Source organism: Danio rerio, chromosome 11, assembly GCF_052040795.2.
Source record: "Danio rerio strain M-AB ecotype USA chromosome 11, GRCz13ab, whole genome shotgun sequence".
NCBI lineage: Eukaryota > Metazoa > Chordata > Actinopteri > Cypriniformes > Danionidae > Danio > Danio rerio.
The window spans coordinates 39,588,672-39,601,107 of NC_141031.1; the positions used below are offsets into that span (position 1 = coordinate 39,588,672).

The 12,436-nt window shown below is 35.8% G+C and overlaps 1 protein-coding gene across 7 annotated transcripts in view; it reads right to left on the reverse strand.

The window, feature by feature from the left end:
• Positions 1 to 1,506: 1,506 nt before the first annotated feature.
• cacna2d3 (calcium channel, voltage dependent, alpha2/delta subunit 3) overlaps positions 1,507 to 12,436 on the reverse strand; it is a 92,888-nt gene continuing 81,958 nt past the window's right edge. For all 7 annotated transcript variants that reach the window (XM_087274192.2, XM_087274191.2, XM_087274190.2 and 4 more), the window contains 7 exons: positions 11,296 to 11,371; positions 11,161 to 11,201; positions 11,013 to 11,068; positions 7,763 to 7,877; positions 4,528 to 4,640; positions 4,182 to 4,264; positions 1,507 to 2,215 (listed from right to left, as the gene is read on the reverse strand). In XM_087274192.2, the coding sequence (XP_087130318.1) occupies positions 2,123 to 2,215; positions 4,182 to 4,264; positions 4,528 to 4,640; positions 7,763 to 7,877; positions 11,013 to 11,068; positions 11,161 to 11,201; positions 11,296 to 11,371 (577 nt within the window). In that variant the 3' untranslated portion in view covers positions 1,507 to 2,122. The remainder of the gene's footprint in view (positions 2,216 to 4,181; positions 4,265 to 4,527; positions 4,641 to 7,762; positions 7,878 to 11,012; positions 11,069 to 11,160; positions 11,202 to 11,295; positions 11,372 to 12,436) is intronic.

Consider the following 12,436-nt stretch of genomic DNA (forward strand, 5'->3'; position numbering starts at 1 on the left):
ATAACCTCTTACATGTAAAAAAAATAAAATACTTCATGAATCTTCATTACATTGTTCATTTTGTAAGATACTTTATTGAATGTTTCTTAAATAATGATCCACTACAATGCAAGTTGTTTTTACTTAGTTAATTATATTTATGGTGGAAATGTCAGGCGAAGCAGAGGTGCAGGAGGTAGTGCTGTCGACTCACAGCAAGGTCGCTGGTTCGAGCCTTGGCTGGGTCAGTTGGCGTTTCTGTGTGGAGTTTGCATGTTGGGTTTCCTTCGGGTGCTCTGGTTTTCCCCAAAATCCAAAGACATGTGGTACAGGTGAATCAGGTAAGCTAAATTGTCCATAGTGTATGAATGTGAATGAGTATGTGGATGTTTCCCAGCGATGGGTTATGGCTGGATGGGCATCTGCTGCATAAAAATGTGCTGGATAAGTTGGCGGTTCATTCTGCTGGGGCGACCTCAGATTAATAAAGGGGCTAAGCTGAAAAGAAATTGAATGAATGAAGGGTAGAAAACATCCAATATTATTGTAATTTTCTATTCATTGGATTTCTATCTATGTAAGTGTAACCCCGCCGGTCCTACACCACCCAAGCTGCTCTGAGCTGGGATTGGACTGGCGACCTTCCGCATGGGAGTCGGTTGCTCTAACAAGGACGCTAAAGACCATGGCCTCTAGCACTTGTCACTCGAGCACCTTTAGAGGTCAGAGGAGTGAGATTAACCTGCACAGCACTCACTAGCTGGCCTCCGTTACACTCACCCCCCTAAACCTCACTCCCATCAGGGTCACGGCACCAATGTAGCCCCGCCGGTCCTATGCCACCCAACTCCGAGCTGGTATCGAACTGATGACCTTCCGCATGGAAGTCAGTCACTCTAGTGACAGACACTAGAGGCCTTGGTCTTTTGCTTTCTTGTTAGAGCACCTTTAGAGGTCAGAGGAGTGAGGTTTACCAGCACAGCACTTACTAGCTGGCCTCTGTTACATAAGCATACTTATAAAACAATCAAGCTTAAAAATTACATCAACATTTTTTTTTTCTTCAGTGCAAATTATGCACACAATAATGTGGTTTCCAGACATACACTGAATTAAAACATGATTCTGATTTTAATACTGTATATTTTGAATTAGCAACATCATCTATTACTATTAAAACATCGTTTTACTCAGTAATAAATTAATAACCTTTAAAATAAAGCAGCTGGTAAATTTTGACCAACCGCATAGTACAAATATTGCAAATAGTGGAGTCTGATTATGGAAATAAATGAGTACAGATCCCACACGATACTGAGGTTGCCAGACATTCACTGCATTTAAACATGACTCTGATTTTAAATACTGTATATTCTGTATCAGCAAAATCATCTAATATTAAAACATAATTTTACTCAATAATAAATTATTAACCTTCAAAATAAAGAGCTGGTAAATCTTAATCTACTGCATAGTACAAATACTTGAAATAGTGCACTCTGAGCACTGAAATAAATGAGAGAAATCTGATGGAAAATATGTTTTTATTTACATAACATGGCTTTCCTTTGATGTAAAGGGATTAGGCAATTAAAAGTTATTTTCCAAGTATATATATATTATTTTAAGCAGGCAAAACTTATAAAGTTTGTGAAGAATCCACATCTCATCTATCTGATGATAATGTACGCTTTTCTTACAAACAGCACTGAAATATTCCTATTTCCTCAAGTCATGCATCTTAAGACTCCAAACGAAACGCCAAATCAGTCTGAGGCAGGCAAATAATACTGAAATAAATTACACTTCTGCTCATTTCTCGCTCTGCGCTTCACACAGTGCAGATGAAGTCTAAAGTGGAGGTGTATGACAGAACCTTGTAGAACAGCTACATGAAGTGCGTTTAGCTGTGACGGTTCACGGCAGCCACTGATATCCACTGGTCCACATGTAAGAAGAAAACACTCAGCACATTCTAACACGGTCCGTGACGGCAATAAATATCATCTATCTTCTTCAGTAATCTTCAGACATCACAAAGATGATTTGGCCTCTGTGGAGTGACACTTCATGTTTAGCGGAAGCAAGGCTCTCTGATTTGAGTTTAGTAAGACTAATGGGTCAAAGCAGCAGGGGTCAGAGGTCACCTGCTGATCATTAATGACAATGCTGGGATTAAAATGGCCACCAGTGGGAAACTCAAAGCATTCGCTGATCCACATTCCACAGCATTCTCCTGATGAAAACAAGTATATAGAGTCAGGATTAGCGATTGTATAGAGAAAACACTTTACTTGAAGGGGTGATTATAAGATGGTCAGCTTTATAATCATGATATGACGGACATTTTTTATGCATGTTTATGACTGTCATTAAGTGTCATTAGCTCAGATATGTCATTTAAAATGCAAAGATAGCATTGTTTGAGATGTCTTAGACAAATAAATGGCTTTGTCTTAGTCATGATAACTTGACTATAGGAGTCCTACTTTGTAATATTTATTTGTTTATCTCTTGGTTTGGATTTCATGGTGATATATTATATTTTGGTCACGTGGGCATATCTGGCATCTGCTAGAGCAAATAAAGTGTATTCACACTCACACAGGTGTTAGGAGGAGAGAAGAGAATGGTGTAGCTGAATTTTTTGTTGACCACCATGCCACATGCTACAATGCAATAATCAGCCTTAACGCAACAGGTAACCAACAGAATGCTGCTTGTCATATATGTCAAGTTTATATTAAGTTTTGCTACTAACTTCTTGGACTCAGCGTGTCTGTCTCAGGTATACAGTGCATCACAAAATAAAGGACTCTCACTGCTTCTCTAGCAACTTTAGGTGGAACAAGGAAGTCACAATATTGACATCACCAAAAAAAACATAACTTGTCATAAATGGGTCATAAACATGACTGACATGAGGAAATTATAATTGTGTTGTGAAATTCAGTGGAACTAAATTTGTTTTAAAATTTATTTTTTTAAAAATCATGAAAATCTCTCAGGTAAATTGTCAATACTCTCTCAAATAATTAATGACAAATTAAATTTGTACCACTGTACTCAAGGTCAAGAGAATATTAAGAATTTGTTAAAGAATTCTATAATTTTTATAATATATTTAATGATTTATTACACATACATACATTCAAATATATATATATATATATATATATATATATATATATATATATATATATATATATATATATATATATACAAAGACATCTCAAACAATGTTATCTTTTTATTTAAAATGACATAAGAGAGCTAATGATACTTAATGACATTTGTTATAATTATGCATTAACTCTCATTTATATCATAATGATTATAAAGGTTTGACTGTCTCATAAACACTCCTTCAAGTATTACTAGAAAGTTTATTTGAAAATGTTTAACTTAGTTCACCTCAAAATTAAAGCCATTATTAAAAAATAATAAAACAACAACAACAACAACAACAACAATAATAATAATATACAAATATTTAATACAATATATGCGGTCTCATTTTATTTGATGGTTTGTTTGTTGAATTATGTAACATTGCATCTACATGCCAACTACTTATCATTAGATTATAAGTAGACTGTTAGGTTGGGGTTAGGGTTAGTGTAAGCTGACATGTACTTGCAAAGTTTCTTATAGTCAGTTAAATGTCTGTTAAAGGAGCAGTATCAACATTAAGCAGACGGTCAACCAATACTCAAATGGACCATCAAAATAAAGTGTTAACATATATGCTAGTAAAAATACTTACAAAATAGATCACATGTGACCATTCTGTGATACTTTTGCATCATTTTAAAAAGCTTAATGCTAGTCAGTTTTACTTCCACACTATTGATGTATGAACAGGGCATATTTGTGCATTTCCCCTTTTGTGGTATGTGAAAGAAAGAAGTAAGTGATGGCTTGGTTTTTATTTTTGGCTGAGTAACACCTTTAAATAGACAGGAAAAACACCAAAACCCACATGCAAAAACACTGCTTTAGTTGTTTGCAGAGTAAATGGCCTGTATTTTCCTTCAGTTGTGAGGACGTTGAGCTTTTACATACAGAGTGAATCAGGCACTTTAAAATAAAGCATGTGATTTGAAGACTTCACAGTATATCGTATTTTAAAATTCAGTGCTGTGCTGATCATTATATTCAGCTATTTAACACATTATATTTCAGTGCATTCTGTACAGTACCTCTGGATGAAATGGATGGCAGGACTGTGGTCGTCTGCGATCCTTCTGAAACTTCAATCTGTCACACTTCAGTGACTCATTATGTGCTCAGAGGTCAAGGATTTTAATCATACTAACACCAACACAACTGTAGGCCAATCAATATGATACTATTTTACATTTTGGCAAATAAGTGGCTAATTCATTTGAATTGTACATTCTCATTTGTAGTTTGTTGTATAATACATCATGTTTGGGGTATGGTCCTTTAAGCTTTCTTACAAAACATACAGTTTGGTATAAGACAGACAGATTCATGGATTCAAACAGAAACAAGCAGCTCTTTAGTCAAATTATTAAAGGATATAAATGATCTCAATGGGCTCCATGGTAACTGGAAGAGCAGAGCCACAGTCACATTTATTCTCAACCACCACCATAAACAGGTTACTGCTGGGAATCTGCTGAATCACAAATGTCCTGCGTAGGAAAATACACAACAACAGCAGCATTTACTCATCCAGTAATAAAATAATTTAGTAATAAAACAAATCCACCATTTCATGGACAACAAGATCCAGTCATGCACCACACACACTCACACTGTTGCTGAGTCTTGTTTACTGCACTTGTGACATTACAACGTGTTTCCATTGTCTCGCTTTTCCTAGTTTGGACCCTTGCCTTGTTTGTCTGTTTATTCCTGTCTGCTGTCTGCCTTCTGAACATCTGCCAGCTTATTTGACTACGACTCTGGATTGCCTGTTTACATCTGTTTACACCTGGTTTGACCATTTCTTTCTTAACCATTCTCCATTTAATAAATTTGCATTTGGATCCACACTTCCGTTGTTAGCGTCATATCACGTTACATAGGCCTTGTGTCTACAAAAGCATTTGTTGATCTTGTGTTTTTCCTGGGAATCTCTTTTCTGTATTTTACACCCATCTCCCACCACCACCCACCAGTTTTGTTATTTCTCCTGGAAAACTCGCATAATTAATATGATACCGTATCATCCTCAAAGTTTGGTATAGTAGTCCCCACAATTGTACCTTTGCTTCAGTCGCCTACCATGGACTACTTTCTTCTCATTGAGCCACTTATTTAGACATTCAGTTCTCACAGAGATAACATTAGTCCTATTTTAAATCTGTCGCTGTTGTGACACATAGGTGTTTGTAGCTCCACCCGCTTAAAAAAAAAAAAAAAAAAAAAAACTGGGTACTGGGAGCACAATCTCTATCATTTCAATGTAAAATAGCAAATAAAAAAAATATATGTGAGTATGTGATAAGTAAAAATTTTACATACTCTTGTTTAGTGTCAGTTACTCAATCAGAAACTTATTTGACATTTTGTAATAAGAGGCATCATACGGCCCCTTTAATGTCACTTTTGAGCCTGCCATCCATTTACAGTGGAGTAGGGGTGGGACCATTGTCACACTAACCAAATCACTGCACCAAGCACAGCAATGGTATAATAGAGCAGAAATTAATATCGTTGTACTATATGAGGAAAGTTTAGTCATAAACTATCTGTGAAATCAGTTATTCAGTGTGTTCTCAGGTGCCATTCACAAAAGTGCACTTGTAACACTTAAAAACATTCCTTGTTCAGATACATGAACATATTTTTTTGGTATCCGTAAATGCAAAATATTGATAATGATGGTGTGGATTTTATGATTCATATCGCTCCAGGGTTGAGTAACACATATCCTTTCTTATGTCTTTATGATTATTAATTAAGATTATTGTTTAATAGCCTAGATTATATAATGATCCTAATGTCATCCCACTTCAGAGTAAAAATGGAAAAATATGTGTGTGATTGCTTTTCTGTATAGCAAATGATTTGTTTCACCAGGATCTACCCAGCTAGGTCAGAGTTCATGGAGACCTCTTGAGTGGACCTGGACTGGACTTATATTGTTATTTGCTAATGTGTTGATTATGTCTGAAATGATATTTGCCGTTTTAAGTGTTAAATCTTCTTAAATGAATTCCTTTGTATGTAAGCTGTCAGTTTAAATGTGGATTATATTGGTATTTATAAATTTTAAATTTATTTGATATAAATTTATCAGTTTTGATAAAGATGGCTGAGAGTACACTCAGCTTTGGGTAAGAAACAGATTATACATTGAATGTGTGTGTTATATTCCTCTGTGGATCCTTTCACAGGCCTGGAGACAGCTCTAGCTCTAGCAGCTGTCTGACGTTTGTATAGTTGAGATATTGAGATATGGTTCAGAATTGTGCGCACACACCCACGTAATCAAAAAACCAGGTTAAAACAGTTATATGTTTGAAACAGTTAATGATGAGAGTATAATTGTTGATGTTTTGAAATTGTAAGCAGAGCAGCCTACAAACTCATTGCTAGTGTTGAAGCTTCTGCTGATGAGACTACAAACTATCTTCAGTAAACTTTCTTTAACTAAATCTTCGACTTCAGCTCTTCTTCATCTGACAGACTGGTCATTTTTGGGTTCAAATTTCCCCTACAGTAGTGTAATTGTCATATGAGAAGGGCTTGATTAGAGAATTATATGCAATGGTACAGAAGACCAATCAGAGAGCGATTGTTTTCAAAAGCTTGCATTTCAATCCATCTATACTGAAACTGAACATAAGCACTTACAAACTAAAACAGGGTCTTTAGCATTTTCAAAACACTTGAGGATGTTGGAGTAGTGTGGACAACAGGAATAACCGTAACAAAATTGGAAGCACTTAAAAAAAATGCACTATTATAAACAGTGCCTCAGCACCTGCAGATGTGTGAGCAACCACAGTCTCTTGCTCTCAGCGAAAAAAACTATAGGCCACAGAAGCGCTTTTAACCAGCCACAGCTCTGTGTTTTCAGACGAGCGCTGTTGTTTTCAGATGCCTACGAGCGCTTTGGTGAACACATAGGCTGAGGCCTAAATGACTAGATAAACCACATTTGAATTCTACACCTACATTTCTGCCAATCAGAATGTTTTTTTTAAAGGTGTACCTTTTATGAAACACCTTAAACAAGTGGAAACATTAACTTAATTTAGTATAATCTCTGTAAATATATAGCTAAATGATCTTTACATGTAAACAGCTTTCCTTTTACATTTAAAAGACTTATTGTCTGTTCTCTGTAAATATATTAGCATGTAATAATAGCAGGGGACTGTGTGTGAAACAAATGCTATTGTTAACATGGCGTGAGCAAACCCACAGTCAGAAATAAAGATGTGAGAAACATGAAGCGTGCGATGATAACCGCAGACTGACAAGAACAGCTTTCCACATCACGATGCTGAATATATACATGATGTGTGGGTTTGACTTTCCCACAGTTTTACCAGTTCAGACTCTTCTTAATTAGAAGCATAAAGGCGACTGTGAGAATTAAGAGCTTGTTTTAAATAGATATGTGTATAAATCAGCACTTTGGCTAGCTTGAGTGATAACTTTGTTGAGAGTTGTTCACGTAAAGGCTTTTAAAAAAAGTAGGAAAAGCATTAGTTGCAATTTTGAAACACATCTTTTAAGCATTTCCTCTTTTTTTTGTGCTGTGCATTAAGCATGCACGCACATAGGCAGCTGTTCTCACCGTATACAGCCATTGCAGTCAATGTTGCCAGTTGTCTCTTTGATGGTACGCTCTGAGACGAAGGCTGGGTATTCTGTGTCACAGGGCACCATCATTGTCCTCTGAGATCTCTGAGCTGGACACAAGAACACAAACTCACCACACAGCTCAGACATGCAGTTGAAGTCAAAATGATAAGCCCTCCTCTGATTTTTTTTTTCTTTTCAAATATTTCCCAAATCATGTTTAACAGAGCAAGGAATTTTTCACAGTATTTCCTATATTTTTTTATTTCTGGAGAAAGTCTTATTTGTTTTATTTTTATTAAAAGCCGTTTTAATTATTATTTTAAACCATTTTTAGGGATCAATATTTTTAGACCCCTTGAGGAATTTTTTTTTTCAGCCACAGCTCTGTTTTCAGACGAGTGCTGTTGTTTTTAGATGCCTAAAAGTGCTTTGGTCAACACATGAGCTGACTAGATCAGGGGCGTCCACACTCGCTCCTGGAGGGCCAGTGTTCAGGAGAGTTTAGCTCCAACCCTAATCAAACTTACCAAAATCATCTAATCAAGCTCTTGCTAGATATACTGGAAACTTCCTGCCAGGTGTGTTGAAGCATGTTAGAGCTAAACTCAGCAGGACACTGGGCCTCTAGGATCGAGTTTGGACACCCCTGTACTAGATATACCACGTATGAATTCTATACTTACATTTCTACCCATCGGAACTTCTTTTGATTGTGTACCTTTTATGGTTTATCACTCCTTAATTTTCCTTAGGCTTAGTCCCATTTTTCCATCAGGGGTCGCCATAGCAAAACTAACCGTCAACTTATTTAGCATATGTTTTACGCAGCGGATGCCCTTCCAGCTGCAACTCAAAACTGGGAAACACCCACACACACTCATTCACACACATACACTACGGCCAATTTGATTTATTCAGTTCACCTTTAGCGCATGTCTTTGGACTGTGGAGGAAACTGGAGCACCCAGAGGAAACCCACGCCAACATGGGGAGAACATGCAAACTCCACACAGAAACGCCAACTGGCCCAGCCAGGACTCAAACCAGCGACCTTCTTGCTGTGAGGCAACAGTGCTAACAACTGTATGTTTTATTTATACATAAACAGCTTCATATTCCACAGCTGTAGAAAGTCATATTTGTTTTATTTATTTTGGCAAGAATAACAGCTGTTATAATTTTTTTCAAAGCATTTTAAAGGACATTTTAAATCAATATTATTACCCCTCTTAAGCAATTTTTTTTTTTTATTGTCTATCAGTGTTGAAGTAGTTCTTTTAAAAGAGTATCTATAGTTACCGGTTACTTCTCACAAATAGTAACTGAGTTACATAATTTTAAAAGTAACTAATTACCAGGAAAAGGAACTACTGCCTTATTTAAAAAATCTAATTTGTCAAATGACTGTAAAAATAAATATAAAACATTGTACACTAATCTCATTCATTCATTTTCTTGTCGGCTTAGTCCCTTTATTAATCCGGGGTCACCACAGCGGAATGAACTGCCAACTTATCCAGCACGTTTTACGCAGCGGATGCCCTTCCAGCCGCAACCTGTCTCTGGGAAACATCCACACAAACATTCACACACACACACTCATACACTACGGACAATTTAGCCTACCCAATTCACCTGTACCGCATGTCTTTGGACTGTGGGGGAAACCGAAGTACCCGGAGGAAACCCACACGAACGCAGAAAGAATTGACATCAGTAGTTTACACAATTTCATAGGTACAAATCATTAAAAGGGTAATTCTTTAACTAAGGGCACTTTTATGTCCTTTGATCATATATCCAAAAATATATATCATTTTGTTCAAATTCCCTTTTCTTTAAAAAACTAACAATAAAACCTACTTAAAAAATGACCAGCTTTCTATTATATTTTTTCATACTATTCAACCTCCTTAGGTGTCAAAATCACGGTTTTCACCAAGTGGCACACCCAGAGATTTAAACTACAACAATGAAAATAACATTTTAAAATATTATTTATCTGGTATCTATTGATGTATCTTAATGAAGCACTAGCGAAATAATTTAAATATTTTATAGTTATTAATGTGAGACTATTATCAATATTACTTTTTATACAAATTGAGTACATTGAAATGAGTGTCCTTTCCACCACAACACTGTATTGTCGCTTTAAAAAGTTTGTGTAAAAGATTATTTTAGTGGTTTCTATGAAAATAAATAATGCCATCTGAGAACATGTTCAACATGGAGGGAATTTAACACTTAAATACTGCTTGATAAGGAACATCATTTATTATATGTAATTTCTAAATATGTTGTACCTTAAAAGATGTTTTTAAAAAACAAACAAAATTAAGGTAAATAAGAATGTTTTGTATACATGAAAGGCTAGTATCAATTTAAAGCTAATCTGTAAAGCTATTTTTAATTTTTTTCACAATAAACTGTTGAAATGTCATTTCCACCACTGTCATTTCCATCACTACACACATTTTTAAAAAAATACTTAAAAAGTTCTTATTACTCATTAAATGTGTATTCACAATGTATAAACCCATGCTCTATTTAATATACATATTCAGTTTATTTATTTTCAAATAAGCTCTAAACCAAATTAATATTCAATTTTAGAGTGTGGCAGGTGTACAATTCAGCATACAACTAATTTATTTCATTGACTGATGTATAATTATATATATTGTGGAAAGATTGATTAAACTAGATACAAAAATGATCTTAGACAAAGTTTGACTGCCATCATTTATTTCATTTTTAAGAAAGCTGTATATAGAGATGTGGAGGACATTTGTTCAGTTCAGGATGGAGAAAATGTTTTTCATCTTATCTAAGTTTGTTCTCTTACAGATCCTAAAACTAGACAAATTGTTTAAAATTATAAGACTATGTTACGTTAATTCTGAACAGGTTTTTTTTTTTTTTTTTACTCAAATTCACAAGGCTAAAGGTGCCCATAATTGAAGAATGGCCCTTATATGTTTTCAAAGAATTTCATTATCATCATATTATGGTCATGACTGCCAAACATGACATTATAAACTGTATATGAACTACATTTTCTAGTGTGGAAATGTTCTGATTCCTACAGGTTAATAGAGATTTATAGGCTTTTCAGTCCTTTATTAAATTACTGTCTAATAACCATTATACATCATGTTTAAGAAATGAAAAATAACCAGGACGTGCTCACAGGAGCGTGAAACCCCATTAACATGTTCCTGTCATATGTGGACTGATACCTTTGACTGTGGAGTCACAGTTCCACCAGCTATACAGGTTAAACTCCAGCAGAAATCTGCAATAAAAGACACATTCCCGTTCAGGAACACGGACGGAGAATCCCAAGCTGACAATAATAATTAGAAGGCAAAAGGCTTTTTATCTCACATGACAAGTTCTGTCAAGAGCCATTTCACAGTGGTGAAGGGCTGAAAGGGAGAGTGCAGCGCGTCAGTGGAGACAGGAAATAGAATTCAGAGGCACTGAAGTCAAACGTTACAGCACTGCGTATGGCGTACTCACATCCAGTAAAGTGCGTGCGCTGTCACTGCTGCCTGCGTACTCCTTACACAGAGCCTGATAGTCATACAAATTAATCCTAGGAGGAACAAAAAGCAGATTAGCAGTTCAAAACAATGCCTGGTCTTATTTAACCCTACACTACCTGACAAAAGTGTTGTCGCCTATCCAAGTTTTAGGAACAACAAATACTAACTTGACTTCTAGTTGATCATTTGGTTTTCAGAAGTGGCTTATATGAACTGCAAAGGCCTGTAGATTACGCTTATTTTACCAAAATAAAATGTGATCATGCCTTAATTTTTAATTATTTAATTAAGGCAGTAAGGTCTGATTTTGCTTAGACAAAAGTCTTGTCACTTAACAGAAATAATGTACAGTATAGAATATAAAGTCATGCTGCAGTGGAAAAAGAATTAATATTGTGTCTGACTCCTATGAGCTTGGAGGACTGCATCCATACATCTCTGCAATGACTCAAATCCCTTATTAATAGTCATCTGGAATGGCAAAGAAAGTGTTCCTGCAGGACTCCCAGAGTTTATCAAGATTCTTTGGATTCATCTTCAATGCCCCAGACATGCTCAATAATGTTCATGTCTGGTGGCTGGGCTGGCCAATCCTGGAGCACCTTGACCTTATTTGCTTTCAGGAACTTTAATGTGGAGGCTAAAGTATGAGAAGGAACACAATCCTGCTGAAGAATTTGCCCTCTGCTGTGGTTTGTAATGTAATGGGCAGCACAAATGTCTTAATACCTCAGGATGTTGATGTTGCCATCCACTTTGCAGATCTCTCACACATCCCCATAGCATTTTTCCTTCCCCAAACTTGACTGATTTCTGAGAAAATCTTTGGTCTGTGTGGGTTCCAGTAGGTCTTCTGCAGTATTTGTCATGATTGGGATGCAGTTAAAAAGATGATTCATCAGTAAAATCTACTTTTTGCCATTTTTCCAAATGATCAACTGGAAGTTATTATTTGTTGCTTTTACAACTGGGATCGACGACAAGACTTTTGTTGAGTGGTGTGTATATTAAAGTCACTGGGTTTACCGTATTTCTCAAATGTGTTTAGAGACACTTTTGATCCTAATCTTTGTGACAGATTTCAGTAGTAAAGTGGTATAAAATATTAAACAATA